This window comes from Salmo salar, chromosome ssa29 (assembly GCF_905237065.1).
Source record: "Salmo salar chromosome ssa29, Ssal_v3.1, whole genome shotgun sequence".
In the NCBI taxonomy this organism is placed as follows: Eukaryota; Metazoa; Chordata; class Actinopteri; order Salmoniformes; family Salmonidae; genus Salmo; species Salmo salar.
In genome coordinates, this window is record NC_059470.1 from 763,824 (window position 1) to 788,196 (window position 24,373).

General features: G+C 46.1%; 1 protein-coding gene across 7 annotated transcripts in view; it reads left to right on the top strand.

Moving 5' to 3' along the window:
- Positions 1–24,373, top strand: part of LOC106590020 (MAGUK p55 subfamily member 7) — a 284,039-nt gene that overhangs the window by 95,196 nt on the left and 164,470 nt on the right. For all 7 annotated transcript variants that reach the window (XR_006762736.1, XR_006762737.1, XM_014180502.2 and 4 more), the window contains one exon: positions 15,510–15,761. Coding sequence is in view for 5 of the 7 variants with exons in the window: in XM_014180502.2 (XP_014035977.1) it covers positions 15,725–15,761 (37 nt within the window). In the remaining 2 variants the exon portion in view is untranslated. The remainder of the gene's footprint in view (positions 1–15,509; positions 15,762–24,373) is intronic.

Sequence of the window (24,373 nt, forward strand, 5' to 3'; positions counted from 1 at the left end):
AAATATTTGGATGTGTGTTTTATGGACTGGAAGCGCGCTCTGTCTGTCACAGTATGCTCTTTATGGGGAGCACGTGCACACGTGTGAAAACAAGATAGTGTACTCTTAAAACTGCACGCGCCCACTAATGACACGGCATGCCTTTAACAACAGCCTGCGTCTGAGGCGTGAGTTACTGCCGCGGCAACGGGTTACGAGACAGAGACCAAGGGAGACCCGGCACTCAGATATAGATACACACACACACAAACAGGGCTCAGATTTACAGGCGGAGGGGATCTTAGGAGGGATTTAGAAGGGTTGGGGAGGAGGGAAGGACAAATAGGAGAGGAGGGAAAGGGGGGATAATGGAGGCAGAGGGGTGTGGTATACATGTTGTGTATTTTATTTTCTAGCTTGGAGATAGTTGAACATTCACACACTAGAAGTCTGTGGATCTGGTCTGTGGATATCCTACTTGCTGTGTTCACTATCAGATCACCCCAGGAGAGGGCACCAGTGAGCTCAGGCCATACTAAAGAAATTGTACACGAGAGGGCGACTTATTTTAGCACAGCTTTGCTGATCTACGGTATGAGCTGCAGCACAGCTGTGCTAGAAATCTTGTTTAATACAACCTCAAGTGTACAATAGCTTTTCTACAACAGATCACCAATTAAAAAATAAATTAAAACATTTATAAATGTCTTCATAGGCTAGTATTTCATCCCTGTAACGCCCTGGCCATAGAGAGGGGTTTTTTGTTCTTTATTTTGGTTAGGCCAGGGTGTTACATTGGGGTGGGCGTTCTATGTTCCTTTTTCTATGTTTTTGTATTTCTTTGTTTTGGGCCGTGTGTGGCTCCCAATCAGGCAAAGCTGAAGCTCGTTGTTGCTGATTGGGAGTCACACATAAGGAGCATGTTTTTCCTTTGGGTTTTGTGGGTAATTGTTTCTGTTAGTGTTTGCACCTGACAGGACTGTTTTGGCTGTCAGTTTTCTTGTTTTTTGTAAAGTGTTCACGTTGGTCTATTAAATTCTTATGATGAACACTAACTCTGCTGCACCTTGGTCTCTCTCTTCAGACAGCCCTTACAGAATTACCCACCACAAAAGGACCAAGCAGCGGAGGAAGGAGCAGCACCAGGAGAGCAGCATGATGGACTCATGGACGTGGGAACAAATCCTGGACGGAGAGGGATCATGGACTCAGGCTGGGGATTATCGCCTCCCGCAGTGGGAGATCGAAGCGGCGAGAGCGGAGAGGCGATGATATGAGGAGAGAGAGCGCAACAGGCACGAGAGGCAGCCCCACATTTGTTTTTGGGGGGGGGGGCACACGGGGAGTGTGGCAGAGCCAGGATTTAATTCAGGGCCAACTCCCCGTGCTTACAGGAGGCAGCGCAGTACTGGTCAGGCACCGTGTTATGCGGTAAAGCGCACGGTGTCCCCAGTACGCATTGATAGCCCGGAGCGCTACATGCCAGCCCCCCGCAAGTGCCATGCGAGAGCAGGCATCGAGCCAGGACGGGTTGTGCCAGCTCAGCGCGTCTGGTCTCCAGTGCGCCTCCTCGGTCCAGGTTATCTTGCGCCGGCGTTGCGCACTGGGTCTCCAGGGCGCTGGGAGGGTCCAGTTCGCCCAATGCCTGTTCTCTGCCCGTGCCGGGCCGAAGTGGGCAGTCAGCCTGGAGTATGGGTAAATAGCGTAAAGGCCAGAACTCCAGTGCTACCCCACAGCCCGGTTTATCCTGTGCCTCCTCCTCGGTCCAGGCCTCCAGTGGATCTCTCCAGCCTAGTCCGTCCTGTGCCACCTCCCAGGACTAGACCTCCAGTGGGTCTCCCCATAATGGTCAGTCCTGTGCCTGCTCCACGGACCAGGTCTCCAGTGGGTATCGCCAGTCCGGAGCCGCCAGAGCCGCCCGCCAGTCAGGAGCCGCCAGAGCCGCCCGCCAGTCAGGAGCCGCCAGAGCCGCCCGCCAGTCAGGAGCCGCCAGAGCCGCCCGCCAGTCAGGAGCCGCCAGAGCCGCCCGCCAGTCAGGAGCCGCCAGAGCCGCCCGCCAGTCAGGAGCCGCCAGAGCGGCCCGTCTGCCCGGAGCCGCCAGAGCGGCCCGTCTGCCCGGAGCCGCCAGAGCGGCCCGTCTGCCCGGATCAGCCAGAGCGGTCCGTCTGCCCGGATCAGCCAGAGCGGTCCGTCTGCCCGGATCAGCCAGAGCGGCCCGCCTGCCCGGATCAGCCAGAGCGGCCCGCCTGCCCGGATCAGCCATCGCCGCCCGCCAGCCGGGCGCAGCCATCGCCGCCCGCCAGCCGGACGCAGCCATCGCCGCCAGCCGGGCGCAGCCAGGGTCGCCCGCCAGCCGGGCGCAACAAGGGTCGCCCGCCAGCCGGGCGAAGTCAGGGTCGCCCACCAGACCTTCGGCGCGGCCAGGTGCGCCACCTAAGAGGGCCACGCCAAGGGTGGGGCAGAGGCCACGTCCCGCACCTGAGCCGCCGCCGTAAGAAGGCCCACCCAGACCCTCCCCTTCAGTGTCAGGTTTTGCGGCCGGAGTCCGCACCTTGGGGGGGTACTGTAACGCCCTGGCCATAGAGAGGGGTTTTTTGTTCTTTATTTTCGTTAGGCCAGGGTGTTACATTGGGTGGGCGTTCTATGTTCCTTTTTCTATGTTTTTGTATTTCTTTGTTTTGGGCCATGTGTGGCTCCCAATCAGGCACAGCTGAAGCTCGTTGTTGCTGATTGAGAGTCACACATAAGGAGCATGTTTTTCCTTTGGGTTTTGTGGGTAATTGTTTCTGTTAGTGTTTGCACCTGACAGGACTGTTTTGGCTGTCAGTTTTCTTGTTTTTTGTAAAGTGTTCACGTTGGTCTATTAAATTCTTATGATGAACACTAACTCCGCTGCACCTTGGTCTCTCTCTTCAGACAGCCCTTACAATCCCTCCACGAGAATATAGTCCCTACACAAATCTATGTTTTCCAGCCAAGCCGGCCGGTTGTTTGTTCTACTGTATTGGCATTGTTATAATTTAAACTGACTGGCTGTTTGTTCGATTGGAATTGTTGCCAGCTAAGCCCTCAGGTCGTCCGTTCGACAGGTTGCTATGGGCAGGCACCGCAGCTGCTGACAGTGATAGCGTTGTCCGTGGTGCAGAATTTAGCGGATCAATCATCATGCTCATCAGGCAGAAATACACTGTAGGCTACACTTGCAGCCTGCTGCCGGACCATTTTACAGAAAGTGGAATTATAACACAGACAATTTAGTTATTTTAATCACCCACTAGACGATTCTATGCATACTCTTCCCCCTTACCCCTTGCTTTCCCCCTTCTCCCTTGCTAGCTAGCCAACTACACAGCTAACACAAAACTGAGACAGAAAACCAGCTGCATTTTGTTTTGTTTTACATGGGTATTGACATGTCTTTGTATATACAGTTGAAGTTTACATACACTTAGGTTGGAGTCATTAAAACTTGTTTTTCAACAACTCCACAAATTTCTTGTTAACAAACTATAGTTTTGCCAAGTCGGTTAGGACATTTACTTTGTGCATGACACAAGTAATTTTTCCAACAATTGCTTACAGACAGCTTATTTCACTTATAGTTCACTGTATCACAATTCCAGTGGGTCAGAAGTTTACATACAGTAAGTTGAATGTGCCTATAAACAGCTTGGAAAATTCCAGAAAATTATGTAATGGCTTTAGAAGCTTCTGTTAGGCTAATTGACATCATTTGAGTCAATTGGAGGTGTACCTGTGGATGTATTTCAAGGCCTACCTTCAAACTCAGTGCCTCTTTGCTTGACATCATAGGAAAATCAAAAGAAATCAGCCGAGACCTCATCAAAAAAATGGTAGACCTCCACAAGTCTGGTTCATCCTTGGGAGTAATTTCCAAACGCCTGAAGGTACCACGTTCATCTGTACAAACAATAGTACACAAGTATAAACACCATGGGAACACGCAACCGTCATACCGCTCATCCTAGAGATGAACGTGCTTTGGTGCGAAAAGTGCAAATCATTCCCAGAACAACATCAAATTACCTTGTGAAGATGCTGGAGGAAACAGGTACAAAAGTATCTATATCCACAGTAAAACAAGTCCTATATAGACATAACCTGAAAGGCTGCTCAGCAAGAAAGAAGCCACTGCTCCAAAACCACCATAGAAATGCCAGACTACGGTTTGCAACTGCACATGGGGACAAAGATCTATCTTTTTGGAGAAATGTCCTCTGGTTTGATGAAACAAAAATAGAACTGTTTGGCCATAATGACCATCGTTATGTTTGGAGGAAAAAGGGGTAGGCTTGCAGGCCGAAGAACACCATCCCAACCGTGAAGAACTGGGGTGGCAGCATCATGTTGTGGGGGTGCTTTGCTGCAGGAGGGACTGGTGCACTTCACAAAATAGATGGCATCATGAGGCAGTTAAAGTATGTGGATACATCTCAAGACATCAGTCAGGAAGTTAAAGCTTGGTCGCAAATGGGTCTTCCAAATGGAGAATGACCCAAAGCATACTTCTAAAGTTGTGGCAAAATGGCTTAAGGACAACAAAGTCAAGGTATTGGAGTGGCCATCACAAAGCCCTGACCTCAAAACTATGGAACATTTGTGGGCAGAACTGAAAAAGCGTGTGCGAGCAAAGAGGCCTACAAACCTGACTCAGTTACAACAGCTCTGTCAGGAGGAATGGGCCAAAATTCACCCAACTTATTGTGGGAAGCTTGTGGAAGGCTACCCGAAACATTTGACCCAAGTTAAATAATTTAAAGGCAATGCTACCAAATACTAATTGAGTGTATGTAAACTTCTGATCCACTGGGAATGTGATGAAAGAAATAAAAGCTGAAATAAATTATTCTCTCTACTATTATTGTGACATTTCACATTCTTAAAATGAAGTGGTGATCCTAACTGACCTCAGACAGGGAATTTTTACTAGGATTAAATGTCATGAATTGTGAAAAACTGAGTTTAAATGTATTTGGCTAAGGTGTATGCAATCTTCCCGACTTCAACTGTATCCATAAAAATTATGCTGATGCATGATTTCGCCAGTATCGGAAAATCTGTCTGTCTCGTCCGATACGTTCATTCTCTATGCGATGGGTGAGATCGCTATTCAAAGTAAAACAATTCTTTGTAGAGGTTAGCGAGGCAGACAAGGTTTGTACAAACCCCCGTTGTTGCAAACCTAACCTAATGTAGCAGGCGTAAAAGAAACGTAGAAAAAACTGTCGGTGGAGGTTCTCTTCTGCACTGTTCAACCAATCCAGTAAATGTGGAGGAGGAGTTAGGATGGAGTTTCGCCTTGTTAATGTCGAGAAGTATAAGCCGCGTCACAAATGGCTCTCTTTCCATTTCCCCTGAAAACCTGAACATCCGATTGTTGGGGACTCGGCAGTGGCTATTGAAAACCAAATGTTAGGCTTGAATCAAGGGGAAATAATTTCGACATGCTTTTTTTACAGTGGAGATCAAGTTTACGGATTGCCTGCCTGAGCTGATGGGACAGTGGATATGCAGTGATTTCTCAGATAGAACAGAAAACAAGTAGCCTATTTTTTTTCCATAAGCCTACCAGTTGTAAAAAAGCTTTTTTAGCATGGCTTAGAACACGTCTCAACCAATCACAATGCTTGTTTTGACAAACCCATTGTAGAAAGTAGGGTTTTTGTTTACAATTTGTTCAGACAGTTAGGGGAAACATTAGCATTTCCTATCTGGCAATATTGATCATTCCACATCCTGTTGTAGGCTAGTGTGAGACTGGTGGCTTAATTGGTGTGGCTTAAAAGTCAACTTTTGCACAAAAAAAAACAGTCAAACTAAATTTTCATACAGTAATGGGGTGCGACTTTGATGGTTGGTCGATGTGTCATTCTTGTAATGCACTGCGACCGACGTAGCTAGTTCGTCAGCTAAGCTAGACACTTTAGCTATCCAGTAACTCTTCCAGTATGTGTTGATGTCATTTCACAAGATACATTTTTGGACGAAAGCTGTAGAGATCGATAAGAAATGACACTTCTGTAGCCAAGTATCTTATTCATCCATTTTTGGGCGGTTTTAAGTATTAAAATGTTTAAAATAATAAGTTACCTGGTATGATGGTGCATTGATTAGTTAAACAGTTTAGAGGCATTATTTTTGCGTTTTTGTCCAAAGTCTAATTCGTTTAATCAATTTCACCTCCCTGGGCAAGGTGGGACGTTTGCGTCCCACCTAGTCAACAGCCAGTGGAATCGCGGGGCGCGAAATACAAATACCTCAAAAATGCTATAACTTCAATTTCTCAAACATATGACTATTTTACACCATTTTAAAGACAAGACTCTCGTTAGTCTAACCACATTGTCCGATTTCAAAAAGGCTTTACAGCGAAAGCAAAACATTAGATTATGTCAGGAGAGTACCCTGCCAAAAATAATGTGTAAAAAACCAAAACCACAGCTAAATGCAGCACTAACCTTTGATGATCTTCATCAGATGACACTCGTAGGACATTATGTTATACAATACATGCATGTTTTGTTCAATCAAGTTCATATTTATATCAAAAAACAGCTTTTACATTAGCATGTGATGTTCAGAACTAGCATACCCACCGCAAACTTCCGGTGAATTTACTAAATTACTCACGATTAACGTTCACAAAATACATAACAATTATTTTAAGAATTATAGATACAGAACTCCTTTATGCAATCGCGGTGTCAGATTTTAAAATAGCTTTTCGGCGAAAGCACATTTTGCAATATTCTGAGTACATAGCCCGGCCATCACGGCTAGCTAATTTGACACCCACCACCTTTGCTGTTCTTCGTCAGAATGCACTCCCAGGACTTCTACTTCAACAACAAATGTTGTTTTGGTTCCAAATAATCTATAGTTATATTCAAATAGCTCCGTTTTGTTCGTGCGTTCAGGTCAGTATCCGAAGGGTGACGCGCGAGCGCATTTCGTGACAAGAAATGTCAAAATATTCCATTACCGTACTTCGAAGCATGTCAAACGCTGTTTAAAATCAATTTTTGTGCTATTTTTCTCGTAAAATAGCGATAATATTCCAACCGGGTGACGTTGTATTCATTCAAAGGCTGAAAGAAAAAAATGGACAATTCACATGAACGCCCATCTCCAGTGTCACTGTTCTCAGCCTGACCACTCACAAAATCTCCTGCTGTTTTTCGCCCAGAGACAGGAGAGACGTCATTCCACTTTCTGGCGCCTTCTGAGAGCCAATGGAAGCCTTAGAAAATGTCATGTTACAGCAGAGATGCTGTATTTTCGATAGAGATGCCACAGAAGGAGAACAAATTGTCAGACAGGGCACTTCCTGTATGGAATCTTCTCAGGTTTTGGCCTGCCATATGAGTTCTGTTATACTCACAGACACCATTCAAACAGTTTTAGAAATTTTAGAGTGTTTTCTATCCAAATCTAATTAATTGCATATTCTAATTATAGAATATTCTCGTTTCTGGGCAAGAGTAGTAACCCGTTTAAATCGGGTACGTTTTTTATCCGGCCGTGCAAATACTGCCCCCTAGCCCCAACAGGTTTTAACAAAGTAATTGAGTGTTAGATGGTTCTGCTAAGACCTGGATTAAATTGATTGATGAACTTGATTATTACTGGCACAAAGGTGTTTACCCAGTGCTTCACATGGGTCAGACGGATTTGCTTTATAAAAATTGGACTTACCAATAAAAACGTCCAAAAATGTCCATTAATGGTAGAAGAAAGTGTTGGAGCACTCCAAAAAAGATTTAAGGTCTGTCCCAAATCAAATCAAATCACATTTTATTGTTTACATACACATGGTTAGCAGATGTTAATGTGAGTGTAGCGAAATGCTTGTGCTTCTAGTTCCAACCGTGCAGTAATATCTGACAAGTCATCTAACAATTTCACAACAACTACCTTATACACACAAGTGTAAAGGAATGAATAAGAATATGTACATATAAATATATGGATGAGCGATGGCCGAACGGCATAGGCAAGATGCAGTAGATGGTATAGAGTACATATGAGATGAGTAATGTAGGGTATGTAAACATTATATAAAGTGACTACTGATACATTTATTACATCCAATTTTTTATTATTAAAGTGGCTAGAGTTGAGTCAGTATGTTGGCAGCAGCCACTCAAGGTTAGTGATGGCTGTTTAACAGTCTGATGGCCTTGAGATAGAAGCTGTTTTTCAGTCTCTCGGTCCCAGCTTTGATGCACCTGTACTGACCTCGCCTTCTGGATGATAGCGGGGTGAACAGGCAGTGGCTCGGGTGGTTGTTGTCCTTGATGATCATTTTGGCCGTCAAGTGATGGGTGGTGTAGGTGTCCTGGAGGGCAGGTAGTTTGCCCCCGGTGATGTGTTGTGCAGACCTCACTACCCTCTGGATAGCCTTACAGTTGTGGGCGGAGCAGTTGCCGTACCAGGCGGTGATACAGCCCGACAGGATGCTCTCGTTTGTGCATCTGTAAAGGTTTGTGAGTGTTTCTGGTGACAAGCCAAATTTATTTCGCATCCTGCTGTTGCGCCTTCTTCACCACGCTGTCTGTGTGGGTGGACCATTTCAGTTTGTCGGTGATGTGTACGCCGAGGAACTTAAAACTTTCCACCTTCTCCACTACTGTCCCGTTGATGTGGATAGGGGGGTGCTCCCTCTGCTGTTTCCTGAAGTCCACGATCATCTCCTTTGTTTTGTTGATGTTGAGTGTGAGGTTATTTTCCTGACACCACACTCCGAGGGCCCTCACTTCCTCCCTGTAGGCCGTCTTGTCGTTGTTGGTAATCAAGCCTACCACTCTAGAGTCGTCTGTAAACTTGATGATTGAATTATGGGTGAACAGGGAGTACAGGAGAGGGCTAAGAACGCACCCTTGTGGGGCCCTAGTGTTGAGGATCAGCGGGGTGGAGATGTTGTTTCCTACCCTCACCACCTGGGGGCGGCCCGTCAGAAAGTCCAGGACCCAGTTGCACAGGGCGGGGTCGAGACCCAGGGTCTCGATCTTAATGACGAGTTTGGAGGGTACTATGGTGTTAAATGCTGAGCTGTAAACGATTAACAGCATTCTTACATAGATATTCCTCTTGTCCAGATGGGTCAGGGCAGTGTGCAGTGTGATTGCGATTGCGTCGTCTGTGGACCTATTGGGGCGGTAAGCAAATTGGAGTTGGTCTAGGGTGTCAGGTAGGGTGAAGGTGAAATGATCCTTGACTAGTCTCTCAAAGCACTTCATGATGACAGAAGTGAATGCTACGGGCGATAGTCGTTTAGCTCAGTTACCTTAGCTTTCTTGGGAACAGGAACAATGGTGTCCCTCTTGAAGCATGTGGGAACAGCAGACTGGGATAGGGATTGATTGAAAATGTCCTTACACACACCAGCCAGCTGGTCTGCGCATGCTCTGAGGACGCGGCTAGGGATGCCGTCTGGGCCGGCAGCCTTGCGAGGGTTAACACGTTTAAATGTTTTACTGATGTTGGCTGCGGTGAATGAGAGCCCGCAGGTTTTGGTAGCGGGCCGTGTCAGTGTCACTGTATTGTCCTCAAAGCGAGCAAAGAAGTTGTTTAGTTTGTCTGGGAGCAAGACATCTGTGTCTGCGACGGGGCTGGTTTTCTTTTTGTAATCCGTGATTGACTGTAGACCCTGCCACATCCGTCTCGTGTCTGAGCCGTTGAATTGAGACTCTACTTTGTCTCTATACTGACACTTAGCTTGTTTGATTGCCTTGCAGAGGGAATAGCTATACCGTTTGTATTCGGTCATGTTGCCGGTCGCCTTGCCATGATGAAAAGCAGTGGTTCGCGCTTTCAGTTTTGCGCGAATGCTGCCATCGTGGTCTTCCCTGTGGCTCAGTTGGTAGAGCATGGTGTTTGCAACGCCAGCATGGAGTGTGCAACGCCAGGGTTGTGGGTTCAAGTCCCACGTGGGGCCAGTACAAAACATGAATTTATTTTAAATGCATGAAATGAAATGTATAAAATGTATGAAATGTATGCATTCACTACTGTAATTCGCTCTGTAAGTCATGCCAAATTACTAAAATGTAAATGTAATCCACGGTGTCTGGTTGGGGAAGGTTTTAATAGTCACCGTGGGTACAACATCACCGACGCACTTGCTAATAAACTCGTTCATCGAATCAGTGTATACATCAATGTTGTTGTGCGGTGCTATCCGGAACATTACCCAGTCCACGTTGTTGAAGCAATCTTGAAGTGTGGAATCAGATTGGTTGGAACCAGCGTTGAACAGACCTGAGCATGGGCGTTTCCTGTTTTAGTTTCTGTCTATAGGCTGGGAGAAACAAAATGGAGTCATGGTTAGATTTGCCGAAAGGAGGGTGAGGGAGGGCTATGTATGCGTCGCGGAAGTTAGAGTAGCAATGATCCAGAGTAGCAATGATCCAGTCCTATGGTCCTGGTCAAAAGTAGTGCACTAAGGAATAGGGTGCCATTTGGGATGCAGGCTACTTTATCTTAGAGCACTAAAAAACGTCTTTATTCCATGAGACTGGATTTGTGTTATATTAAACACTATCAGGATCACAGCAAACCCATGGATGCGTCCCAATGGCACCTTATTCCCTATTTAGTGCATTACTTTTGACCAGAGCGCGCACACACACACACACACACACACACACACACACACACACACACACACACACACACACACACACACACACACACACACACACACACACACACACACACTCTAAGAGCTAAGAACTGGAGAAGCTGTGGCAGCCTAGGACGAGATGGAGCAGTGGGGGTTGTTGGCTCTAGTCCCTGTCATGTGAGGAGAAGGAGGATCAGTATCAGTATCACTCGCTGGGTATGTGTGTGAGTTTGTGTGACAGATGGATGGGACGCAGTGGCCCTATAATCCTCCCGACAAGTGTCTGGCCTTCCTCTGACCCCGCGTGGGATTGCCTCCACGGAGAAAACTCAATCTCCCAACAGCACCCTGGGGCCGTCCGACTCCACTCCTACCCTTTACTCTACACTGACAACCCAGGGAATGAGTAGCCTGAGCCTGCCTGGATTCTGAAGCATTTACGCCTGCTGCCTGTGAAAGATGGTGTTCATTTACAGACCCTCTCCATGTCTCACTTGAGACCACTACACGTTTTCCTCTCACCTCGTCTTCATGTTTGGTGCGGCCAAGGATGTGTTGTGTTCCAGAGAATGAGATGCACTGCTGGTGTTTTTCGCTCAGTGCAAGACATTGGACTAACTTAGGCTATCATCTGTGTACCTCTGAGGATAATAGAGTTTATTTTGATGTCAGAGGAAGTGCGTGTGTTTTCATACCCTGTTGTTTTTCTTCCACTCTTCTTCGCTCTTTCTCCTTCCCTCTCTCTCCTTCTCTTCGACTTCCAGCTGGGTCCCTGGCGGCCCCGCCCATCCTAGCCCTGGCCGGACCTGTTTTTGAAAAGGGGAAAAATAACAACCTTTCTTCATCCCCCATCTCTCTCTATCCTCCATATCCCTCCCTCTTTACCCCTTGAGCTGTTTTCTCTTCAAATAACTGATCAGACTTCAGGTTTCACACTGAGTAAGACAAAACAGATACATTGTGTCTCCTAACAGATACATTGTGTCTCCTTTGTTTGGTAAGGTGCTGAAGTTTCTCTTGTCCAGGGTTACTTACAGCTGTGATGTAGTGGTGAGAGTAGAGGGGATTCTGGCTGTAGTTGGATATTGGGCCACTAGATGGCGATAGCACCATTTCAGGGCGCTGTGTGTGTCACACATGGGACAAGTAGAGAAGTAGAAGGCATACCTTTCCTTACAATCAGGCTCATTCCTTGCTCTTTTCTTTTCCACATGGCAAAGTTGCTTTGCCTCCCCCCCTCTACACTCAAACCTGATTCTCTGTGATTTGTACAGAGTCGAACCAAGGCATGGCTGAATACAGCATCTTGACTTGGACTATGTCTTCAAGTTCAGTGGTTACAGGCCTTTCGGGCACTGTAAAAGTCTCAGGTGCTCTCGGTGCTGCGGCACTCTTCCTGGCCTTTCCAAGGCCCTGGACGGAAAGATGGATCCCACTTAATTTGGGAATATTGCTGTAATTCCTCCTAGGGATGCCGTTCCCGAAAGCCGCTACAACCGATTTTCCTGCAGCCCTGCACTGCAGGCAGATCAATCTCCCTACCAGGTCCCGCTCTGTCTGTCATTCCAATCATACTGTTATGACTAAACCTTACCCCTGTCCCTTACCCTTCTCTGTGACTGTGAAATACAGAGCTGATTTAGCACGGGACAATTCTTTTGACATGAGCTCAGTGACTGCTGCTGCTTTTGTCCTCTGTGTTCAAAGTAGCAGAGCTGTTGGAGAGATCTTGTAGGATCCTGTGGTCCAGGCCTGAGGCGCCTGCTGTCGCTGAGCTGACCCTTTTGTGTCCCAAATGGCACCGTATTCCCTATATGGTGCACTACTTTTGACCGGATGTCTGGTCAAAAGTAGTGCACTACAAAGGGAATAGGGTACCATTTGGGAAGCAGGCCTGGTCTTTGCTGGTCTCTTTGCCGCATTTTATGGGATGTATGTAGGCTTATTGTGTGGAACATCACTGAACTTTGATTGCACTGGACAGTTTGGTCTATACATGTACTCTCGCTCTCTGTGGCTCTCTCACTCTCCAGTCTCCACAAACCAAGCCCCGTGCAGAAAGACAGCTGTGCTACAAATCTAGCAGGCGTAACAAAGGAGTAGCAAGGTTTGAATCGTCCCTCGTCCTACACTTTCCATTAGAACAGAAAAGTGATACCTTCTTTACTGTTGATCTGTGAATTCACCACGTTTTACCCCCGGATTTCTAAAACTCCTGGCCTACAAACGTCTAGGGCCTATGTTTTAGAGTTCAAACCGCTAGAACTAAACGTCTATGTTTTAAATGACCGGGCCTGGCGGGCTTGCCTGCGGTCTTTCCTGGCTCATGTTGTTGCAGTGATATTTTCCACAGCAGGTTTTTGCCTCACCTGGAGCAACGGTCGTACCCGAGGTGCGTTCACAACCCGGCATGTCAGACACCATTACGCAACGTGAACTGGCACTGCCGCAGATTTACACCTAGACTTGTGTGTGTGCTTATACACATTCAGGGCGGCTAAACCTTCCGTCCGTGATCTACACCACAGCCAAGTAGCACTCGCTCCTGTACAGGATACAGATTGCTCCACTGGGGGTTGTGTGTTAGTGTGTGGCTCCTGTATGTGCTGGGAAACACTCTAGTTCTGCATGTGTTTTTCAATCGAAAACAACTCTGCAGCTTCTCCAAACACATTGAGAATACAGCTAAAGCCCCAAGCCACATAGGAACAGCACACAGCAGAGCCAGGTGCCTGAGACCTGAGGCGGAATAGTTAGTTCACGCTCCAACACCCTTTGACCCAGTGTGTGTTCTGCTCCATCGGGCTCCGTTCAGGGGTCCAACGGAGGTTGTGTGTGTGTGTGTGTGTGTGTGTGTGTGTGTGTGTGTGTGTGTGTGTGTGTGTGTGTGTGTGTGTGTGTGTGTGTGTGTGTGTGTGTGTGTGTGTGTGTGTTGAACCTGCTGAATAGGGGTCCTGATGGAGATATTTTGGCCTGAGAGAGAGAACAGAGCATGGTGGAGCTGCCTGGAAGCTCTTTTGAGTGTTAGCGGTGCTAGCTAGCTAGAACACCCTGACACACAGCACCTCAGAACCATCGTCGCTTCGGCACAGGGCCAAAAGCTGTCAGAACTCCGGGAGCCGGGAGGGAGGTAGAGAGAGGTAGAGAGGACCAGAGAGGTGGCTGTGGCTCATGTCAGATAATTAATACTTTTTTGGTCCTTTCTGCCTTTAAGGCATCCTGTGTTGGGCTACCTGTGTTGTATCATGGGGGGGATCAAACAGAGAGTGGAGTAAACCGGCACATGACTTCGAAGGGGGCAAGTCTAGCGTGGGTCATTGAGCCCCATGTTGTTAGGTAGGAGCCTTAGGGTAAATGTTATTGGCTGGCCACTGTTATCTACGTTTACAGCCCGGCTTTGATGGCTGCCTGGGCTAAGGGGAAGCATTCAGTAGCCTAGACCTGAGTGGCATGGTTAGCGAGGGAGGGAGATATGAGGAGAAGGAGAGGAAGAGTGGATGGAGAGAGAGAGGGACATGGACATGGTAGGTAGGGGCCCTTAGGGTCTAGTGAAGTGGCCAGGGGGAGAAATGGAGCATACAGGGGAGTGTGTGTGTGGCGGAGCTGTAAAGGGTTTAATAACAAGGTGTGGGCGTGAGTCAAGGCCAGCCAGGGCTGGAGGATGTCGAGGAGGGGTGGAGGGTCGAGGAGGGGTGTATGAGGGACTGGGAGGGCGAGGGGCTGGGGCCTCCCAGTGGACCCCACCACAACCCCAGCCCTAGTGTGTGTGTGTGTGTGTGTGTGTGTGTGTGTGTGTGTGTGTGTGTGTGTGTGTGTGTGTGTGTGTGTGTGTCTAATGCCAGCTTGCAGCTGCGCTACCGGGTTGGATCGAGTACAGAGGTCAATAAGTCATATGCTCTGAGGCCTGCTCCCTGACTGACCCCGTCAGACCCAGCGCTCTGAGTTATTGACTGCAGCTAGCACACTGACACATTCCCACCTGCACAGCTATCACTCATGATCTATGTCATGTTATATAGGCCTGTTTACTGTCCAAAAAAGAGAGAGAGACTGTGTGTGTGTGTGTGTGTGTGTGTGTGTGTGTGTGTGTGTGTGTGTGTTTGTGTGTGTGTGTGTGATTGAGAGCGTGTGTGTGTGTATTTACCGTGTGTGGAAGTGTGTATTTCCTCCTGTGGTGTCCTGACTCCTGACATTCCTGGAATCCTCCACCTCCTCGATGAAGAATCCTGAAACAGGGACACACACATCTTTCAGGGATAGCGGGAATATCAGGGAATCTTCTTCCAATTAGCCTAGCAGCACATGAGTTGTTTTTCCTCCGCTGAGTTTTATAGGCCGGAGTTGGGGGGGGGGGGGGGTGTACCCTTGCTGCATCTGAGGGGGAGATTAACGGCCAAATGATTTTCTCTTAACGTTTTTATTTGTTTTACATTTTTCCCCTTGTTCTTGCTGTTTTCCTCCTGTATGTGGATGGATTGATTCACAGTTGACTGGTTGTATTTACGAAGCGACGTGTTACCACGCTCGTTAGATTTTTCACAGGTCTGCTCTGTGGTGTTCTCTCCCTCCCCTCCCTCTCACCCGTGAGCCGGATTGTGTTTCCTATGTTTCCCCTGACCGTTGAAAGGGGGAATAACGAAGAGCTGGAATAGGGTGTGTGTGTATATGTGTGTTCACAGTTGACCCTCCATGTTTATGGTCCAACACATTTTTGCTCTCCTCTGCTGAACAACCTCCTTCATTGATGCGTACATCCGCTTTCTTCCAGGTCCAACAACCTACTATCCCATACATACACACACATACACACATTCGTGCATGTGACGGTGGATGCGGTGAGGTGACGAGCAGTGCCTACATTTCTGCTCTCTCCTCTCTCTTCCAGGGAACACCGGATGCCCATGGCATGAATCCTGGAAAGCGACAGCTTAGACTGGGAGTGAGGAGTTAGACAGAGGAGAGGAAAGTAGAGGACAGGAGCGGAGAGGAGTGACCAGAACCTTACACTCTACCCTACCCCTACCGGCTGCGCCTGTGTGGCTGTGCACTGCGGTGCCACTCTCAAACCCCACTGTGATATTCCACAGCCAAGCAGGAACCATGCCGGCCCTGGCCACCGGATCTGGAAATGACTCAGGTACTGATGGGATGTGATGAACTCTGTTCCCTATTCACTATTCACTCTCTCCTACCCACTATATCCACCGAACCCTATCCCTTTCATCCACTGCACTGAACTCTGTGCCCTTTAGGCTGTACACACTCAACCCGGCTCCTTATTCCCATGTGTTGAATACTGTCTCTCCTGTAGGTATGACAAAGAAGCCTTGTAGTACCCACTATATCCCCTGAACCTTTTGGTCTTCAACCACGGCTCTGAACTCGGTTACAACTACTACACTGAACCTTGTATCCTCTGAGTACCATCCTCGACCCCCACTTAAATGAAGTCTGTCACCCATAGGCTATACACTGAAATGTAGTATCTCCTCATATCTACTGCACTGATCTCTATCCCCTAGGCATTACAACGAACCCCATCCCCTACAGTACATTTACAACACTGAACCCTATCCCTAATGCATTACAATGGCACAGTGACGTGATTCACTACTCTTCTGATGCTCTCCTTCAGGCCCCACAGGTCTCGTAAGGTCTCACAGGTGTTCACAGCAGACTAATGTCAAACACACACACACACACGCGCGTGCACACACACACACACACGCGCACACACACACACACACACACACACACACACACACACACACACACACACACACACACACACACACACACACACACACACAGACAGACACACACACACTCATTTCCACGACATCTGTCTGTCTCTGAGTGATAATGTCTAACACATACGTCCTCCCGCCATGTGTCAGTGACTCTGTCTGCCTCGTTGTGGTGATGTCAGAGAGGGGAACATGTCAGGTCTGTCAACACGCAGACAGATGATGTCAGGGGTCAGAGGTTAGAGGTCAACCCTTGCTCCACTTGGAGCCTGTCTCCTTGTCTATGAGTGTGCATGCATGCGCGTGTGAGTGTTTGTGTGCAGACGCATCCACCTCTTCAAATCAAATGTTATTGGTCACATACACATGTTTACCAGATGTTATTGCAGGTGTACCTCTTCCCTCTCTCATCTCTCAACTCTCTCTCAACCACAACTCAACAAAGAGGAGCAAAAGGACAAAGGGGTGGGCGAAAAAGAGATGGGGGACGAACGAACGACAGACGCAGGAAAAAAACAAAGTAGATGGATAAAGAGTGTGTTTGTCTCGGTTGTCCAGACATCGACAGAGTTTACGTACCCATTGTGGAAATTCGTATAGACAAAGTGAAAAGCCAGACCATCAATTACTATTATAGTCATTTTAGGCAATTACTGGCAAAGACCCTGTTTCCAAATAAAACATGTAAGGGATCTCCCCTCCGTCCCATCTCTCCATCCATCCTCATCGATCGTCCAGTTAAAGCGTTACGGGTGAAATGCGTAGAACCACGTGCCATAGAGCTGTGTGGTGTGAAGCAAGGAGAATGTTGTGACTAAGGTTAGGATTGCTGCTCTAGTGACATATTCCTCACCCTGTGACAACTTGTGTCTGGTAACACTGTCACAACAACAGGGTTGTTAGAGTGGTCTTAGCTCAGTAAGGAAGGTGAGAGACCGAGCTTTATCTGGTGTAGTGACAGATTCCACGCCCTGTGATCACCTGCGATGTTACAGGAAAGAGCATTGTAGAGTGGACTGTGTGAGTGGTTTTAGCCCAGTGAGGAAAGTGATAGACAGATGTTAATAATCGGGTGTAATTGTCATCTTAGCAGCGAGTTAGGAGACATGGAGAGTTAGGAGGTGCAGCTGTGTAGGTGAGGGGGCGCGAGGGGGACAAATACAGGTGTATTTACGCATAGATATTTGGAATGCAATTTTTCATGCGGTTCTGGTAATATCTATTACATGTATACTACATGACCAAAAGTATGTGGACACCTGCTCATCTAACATCTCATTCCAAAGTCATGGGCATTAATATGGAGTTGGTCCCCCCTTTGCTGCTATAACAGCCTCCACTCTACTGGGAATTCTTCCACTAGATGTTGGAACATTGCTGCAGAGACTTGCATCCATTCAGCCACGAGAGCATTAGTGAGGTCAGGCACTGATGTTGGGTGATTAAGCCTGGCTCGCAGTTGCTGTTCCAATTCATCCCAAAGGTGTTTGATGGGGTTGAGGTCAGGGCTCTTTGCAGGCCAGTCAAGTTCTTCCACACCGATCTCAACAAACCATTTCTGTATGGACCCCACTTTGTGCACAGTGGCATTGTCATGCTGAAACCGGATAGGGCCTTCCCCAAACTGTTTCCGCAAAGTTAGAAGCACAGAATCGTCTAGAATCGTCATTGTATGCTGTAGCATTAAGATTTCCCTTTACTGGAACTAAGGGGCCTAGGCCAAACCATGAAATATAGCCCCAGACCATTATTCCTCCTCCACCAAACTTTACAGTTGGCGCTATGCATGAGGGCAGGTAGCGTTCTCCTAGCATCTGCCAAACCCAGATTCGTCCGTCAGACTGCCAGATGGTGAAGCGTGATTCATCACTCCAGAGAACGCGTTTCCACTGCTCCAGAGTCCAATGGTGGTGAACTCTTGGCATTGCGCATGGTGATTTTAGGCTTGTGTGCGGCTGCTCGTCCATGGAAACCCATTTCATGAAGCTCCTGACGAACAGTTATTGTGCTGACGTTGCTTCCAGAGGCAGTTTGGAACTCGGTAGTGAGTGTTGCAACCGAGGACAGACGATTTTTACACCCTACGCGCTTCAGCACTCGGCAGTCCCGTTCTGTGAGCTTGTGTGGCCTAACACTTTGCGGCTGAGCCGTTGTTTCTCCTAGATGTTTCCACTTCACAGTAACAGCACTTACAGTTGACCGGGGCAGCTCTAGCAGGGCAGAAATTTGACTAACTGACTTGTTCGAAAGGTGGCATCCTATGACAGTACCATGTTAAAAGTCACTGAGCTCTTCAGTAAGGCCATTCCACTGCCAATGTTTGTCTATGGAGATTACATGGCTGTGTGCTAGATTTTATACACCTGTCAGCAAAGGGTGTGGCTGAAATAGCCAAATCCACATAAATGTTGTGTATATATAGTGTATATTAAGTATTCCGCCAATTTGTAGACATGAAGAACAATATAGATAGATGGTGACCTTGTAGGACCAGTATTTCCTGTCATATTTCAAACAGGTAAATCTGTAGTCCTTTCAGTGCTGCTGGTGTTGCTGGTAGGTAGCTCGGTGTTTGGCTGTGTCAGAAAGACACAAGTAGACAGGCAGGTGACTGACACATTTATAGCTCCCTTCCTCCCTATATGAGGGCCCTAACAGCACAGCCGATCACCAGGGCTTATGGGGGCTCACCAGGAGCAAATGAGATGGCAGCCAGCCTATTCCCTCACTCTGTCTGAAACTCAGATCTCCCCAAAGCCTCTGATGAAATAAAAGAGAAACCACAACTAGAGACTTATTAATGCTAATATTTCCCTCCACTGTGAAAGGACTGAGCTGAGCACAGCACTCTGTCTAGTGTCTCTATAGGGCTGTGTGTGCATATGTGTGGACTAAGCGCAGCACTTCATGGTGTGTGTATCCATGGGTGTCGTTTAACAATTCTCGTGATATTTGGTGAATAAATATGGGGTGACTAAATGGACGGAACAGAAGGGCTCCCTACTTAGGAACATGCTGTATTCTTTCTCTCTCTCACACTCTTTCTCTCTCTCGCTCTCTCTGTCCGTCCCTCGTGCTCTCACTGTATTTTTCTCTATCTCTCTCTCTCTCTCTCTCTCTCTCTCTCTCTCTCTCTCTCTCTCTCTCTCTCTCTCTCTCTCTCACTCTCTTTCTGTATCTCTCTCCCTCTTGCTGTCTCTCTCTTTAACTCTATCTCTTACACCGGTTCAGCTCTGCTTGGCCCCAAAAAACAACAGCCCTCTCTCGCAAATTAAGATCTAATAAATTAAACTAAATAATGAAAAAATTAACCTGAAAAAACTATAAAAAACGGGAAAACTGGCATGTAAAAATATGACTGTGAGGGGAGCTGAACGTTGGAAACAAACACAGTGTGGCTTTGAGAGTTTTTAATAAATACTTTGGAAGCGGATTAAGGAGGTGTGTGGTTGTTGGAGCTGGCCTGATGCTTGTGTTTAAAACACTTTTCAAATCTGTGAGGAGAAGGAATGCATCCCCAGGAGAGAGAGTGGGAGAGAAAGAGACCGATAGCAGGACTGACTGCTAGGACTGATTTCAATGACCTGCTCGCCGATGCTTTAACCTCTATGGGCTAGGTGGGACGCTTGCGTCCCACCTACTCAACAGCCAGTGTAATCCCTTGGCACGATATTCAAATACCTCAAAAATGCAAAAACTTCAATTTTTCAAACATATGACTATTTTACACCATTTTAAAGACAAGACTCTCGTTAATCTAACCACACTGTCCGATTTCAAAAAGGCTTTACAACGAAAGCAAAACATTAGATTATGTCAGCAGAGTACCCAGCCAGAAATAATCAGACACCCATTTTTCAAGCTAGCATATAATGTCGCATAAACCCAAACCACAGCTAAATGCAGCACTAACCTTTGATGATCTTCATCAGATGACAACCCTAGGACATTATGTTATACAATACATGCATGTTTTGTTCAATCAAGTTCATATTTATATCAAAAAACAGCTTTTTACATTAGCATGTGACTAGCATGTGACTAGCATTCCCACCGAACACTGCCGGTGAATTTACTAAATTACTCACGATAAACGTTCACAAAAAACATAACAATTATTTTAAGAGTTATAGATACAGAACTCCTCTATGCACTCGATATGTCCGATTTTAAAATAGCTTTTCGGTGAAAGCACATTTTGCAATATTCTGAGTAGATACCTCAAAAATGCAAAAACTTCAATTTCTCAAACATATGACTATTTTACACCATTTTAAAGACAAGACTCTCGTTAATCAAACCACACTGTCCGATTTCAAAAAGGCTTTACAACGAAAGCAAAACATTAGATTATGTCAGCAGAGTACCCAGCCAGAAATAGTCAGACACTATCCGAAGGGTGACTCCAAGGCCCGACGCTTTTCGTGACAAAAAAAATCTAAATATTCCATTACCATACTTCGAAGCATGTCAACCGCTGTTTAAAATCAATTTTTATGCGATTTTTCTCGTAAAAAAGCGATAATATTCCGACCGGGAAACCCTGTTTTCGTTGAAAGACGAAAAAATTAAACATGGAGTCGTCTCGTGCACGCGCCCCCAGTCTCATTGTTCTCTGATCGACCACTATCCAAATGCGCTACTGTTTTTCAGCAATGGGCTGCAAAGTCATCATTCAACGTTCTGCCGCCTTCTGAGAGCCTATGGGAGCCGTAGGAACTGTCACGTTACAGCAGAGATCCTCAGTTTTCAATAAAGAGAGTGTTGAAGGCCAAGAAATGGTCAGAGAGGGCACTTCCTGTAAGGAATCTTCTCAGGTTTTCTGTTATACTCACAGACGCCATTCAAACAGTTTTAGAAACTTTAGGGTGTTTTCTATCCAAATCAAACAATTATATGTATATTCTAGTTTCTGGGCAGTAGTAATAACCAGATTAAATCGGGTACGTTTTTTATCCGGCCGTGCAAATACTGCCCCCTACCCTAGAGAGGTTAAAATGGTGTAAAATAGTCATATGTTTGAAAAATGGAAGTTTTCGGATTTTCGAGGAGTTTGTATTTCGCGCCATGCCCTATCATTGGATATTGGAGTGGTGTTCCGCTAGCGGAACGTCTAGATGTAATTAATGGCTGCTGTTTTCTGTGCATGGGGCCTGATACTGTCACGCCCTGACCTTAGAGATCCTTATTATTCTCTATGTTTGGTTAGGTCAGGGGGTGACTCAGGTGGGAAAGTCTATGTTTTCTATTTCCTTGTTTTTGGCTGAGTGTGGTTCCCAATCAGAGGCAGCTGTCTATCGTTGTCTCTGATTGGGGATCATATACAAGTTGTCATTTTCCTTTTGGGTTTTGTGGGATCTTGTTTTCTGTTTAGTGTCTGTGCCTGACAGAACTGTGCACTTTCGTTTTCGCCTTTTGGTATTTTGTTTACGTGTTTTGTGAATAAAGGAATCATGAACACTTTCCACGCTGCGCTTTGGTCTACTCTTCCTACCACCAACGAGAGTCGTTACAGATACACACACACAAACTCACACACTCATTAAAACCTGTTAGGGACAGACGTTCCTCTAGCGGAACGCCTCACCAATATCCAATGGTAGAGCGTGGCGCGAAATACAAATATCTTAAAAATGCTATAACTTCAATTTCTCAAACATATGACTATTTTACACCATTTTAAAGACAAGACTCTCGTTAATCTAACCACATTGTCTGATTTCAAAAAGGCTTTACAGCGAAAGCAAAACATTAGATTATGTCAGAAGAGTACCCTGCCAAAAATAAATCACACAGCCATTTTCAAAGCAAGCATATATGTCACAAAAACCAAAAACACAGCTAAATGCAGCACTAACCTTTGATGATCTTCATCAGATGACACTCCTAGGACATTATGTTATACAATACATGCATGTTTTGTTCAATCAAGTTCATATTTATATCAAAAAACAGCTTTTTACATTAGCATGTGATGTTCAGAACTAGCATACCCACCGCAAACATCCGGTGAATTTACTAAATTACTCACGATAAACGTTTACAAAAAACATAACAATTATTTTAAGAATTATAGATACAGAACTCCTTTATGCAATCGCGGTGTCAGATTTGAAAATAGCTTTTCGGCGAAAGCACATTTTGCAATATTCTGAGTAGATAGCTCGGCCGTCACAGGCTAGCTAATTTGACACCCACCAAGTTTGGTGCTCACCAAACTCAGATTTACTATAAGAAAAATTGGATTACCTTTGCTGTTCTTCGTCAGATAACAGTTATATCCCTTTAGTGGGACATTAGTGTTTGATTACGATCCAACTGAGGCTGTTGACAAACTCATCTTTGATGTCTCATCACAATGCCCTGTTAACTGTCCATCAGAGTCCAGCCCAGCACCAGCATCCATCTACCCTCTGATAGGCTCATCTCAAGACCCTGCCTGTTTCCCAAATGGCACCCCATTCCCTATATAGTATACTACTTTTGACAAGAGCCCTTTGGGCCCTGGTCAAATGTAGTGCACTATATCGTGAACAGCGGCCCATTTGGGATACATACTCTGATGATTGCATGTTTCTCACTGAAATGTGGCTGTCATCAGACTGTAGTGCCACTCTTATTGAAGCCTCCCCCCGGACTACAGCTTTTCATACGCTAACAGAAAAGGGAAACAGGGTGGGGAGACTGCCTGTATTTTTACTAATGCACTCAGCAGTAAGGACATTTAATTTAGCAACTTTGGGTTTTTTGAGTATCATGCTATAATGTTTAAATGTCAGTCACCAGTGCTGGCCGTAACCCTGTATAGGTCACCAAAGTACTGCCCCACTTTCTTTACTGATTTATCTGAACTATTGTCTATTGACCTTGAGAACTATGATAAAATCATTGTGTTGGGTGATTTTAATATTCATTTTTACAAAGAGACTGACTCCAAGGCCATTGCATTTATGGATCTTTTGAGCTCTATGGACTTTATCCAACACGTTACTGGGCCCACCCATAACCACGGCCATACTCTGGACCTGGTTTTTACCATGGGGCTTTCTATTGACATATCCTCTATTGTTAATGTTACTGTATCTGATCACGACTGTGTATTTTTTACAACTTTGTTGCCCATAGCACAGGGTAATACTGAACACATTATTAAGAAATGCTATCTTACCTCTGAAGTTGCTACAGATTTTTATTGTGTGTATGAACAGTACTCAACCACCTATCCTGCCTTCTCCTGTGATGATTTTGGTGATAACTTTAATGGCAAATTAAAGGCAACCATTGATGCCATAGCTCCAGTAAAGTTGAAAAAGAACACATCGAAACAGAGAGCCCCTTTGATGAGTGAGGAAACGAATCAATTAAAGAGACATTGCAGAGCGGATGTGAGAGAGAGAGAGCAACTTGGCATATATAACAAGGCAATTAGAAATGCCAGATGGGCAAATTTTTCTAACTTGATCACTATTAATCAGAATAATTTGGAAGTGCTCTTCTTGACCATTGATGGCCTGATAAGTCCTACCCCCACAAACCTATGTAAACTTTCCTCCACATTTAAATGTGATGAGTTTGCAGCATGTTTCAGAGATAACCAACATTAGGCTGGGGATGAGTCAAGCAAGACATTTTACATTTTAGTCATACTTGTACTGGTCCCCCGTGGGAGTCAGACCCACAACCCTGGCATTGCAAACACCATGCTCTTCCAACTGAGCCACACAGGACCATGAGAAACTTGATATGTGCTCAAGCCAACCACACAAAGGCACTATGGATTTATTTTACCTGGATAACACAGACATGCTCAGGAAAGTGATATCACAACTTAAGCATTCTATCTGCCTTCTCGAACATATCCCCACCACCTTATTCAAAACAGTTTTTAATTGCATATCTGAAGTGCAAGCTATTGTTAATCACTCCTTGTTCAGAGGCACTTTCCCCACTGCACTAAAAACCGCTAAGGTGAAACCCCTTCTGAAGAAAAGTAATCTAGATT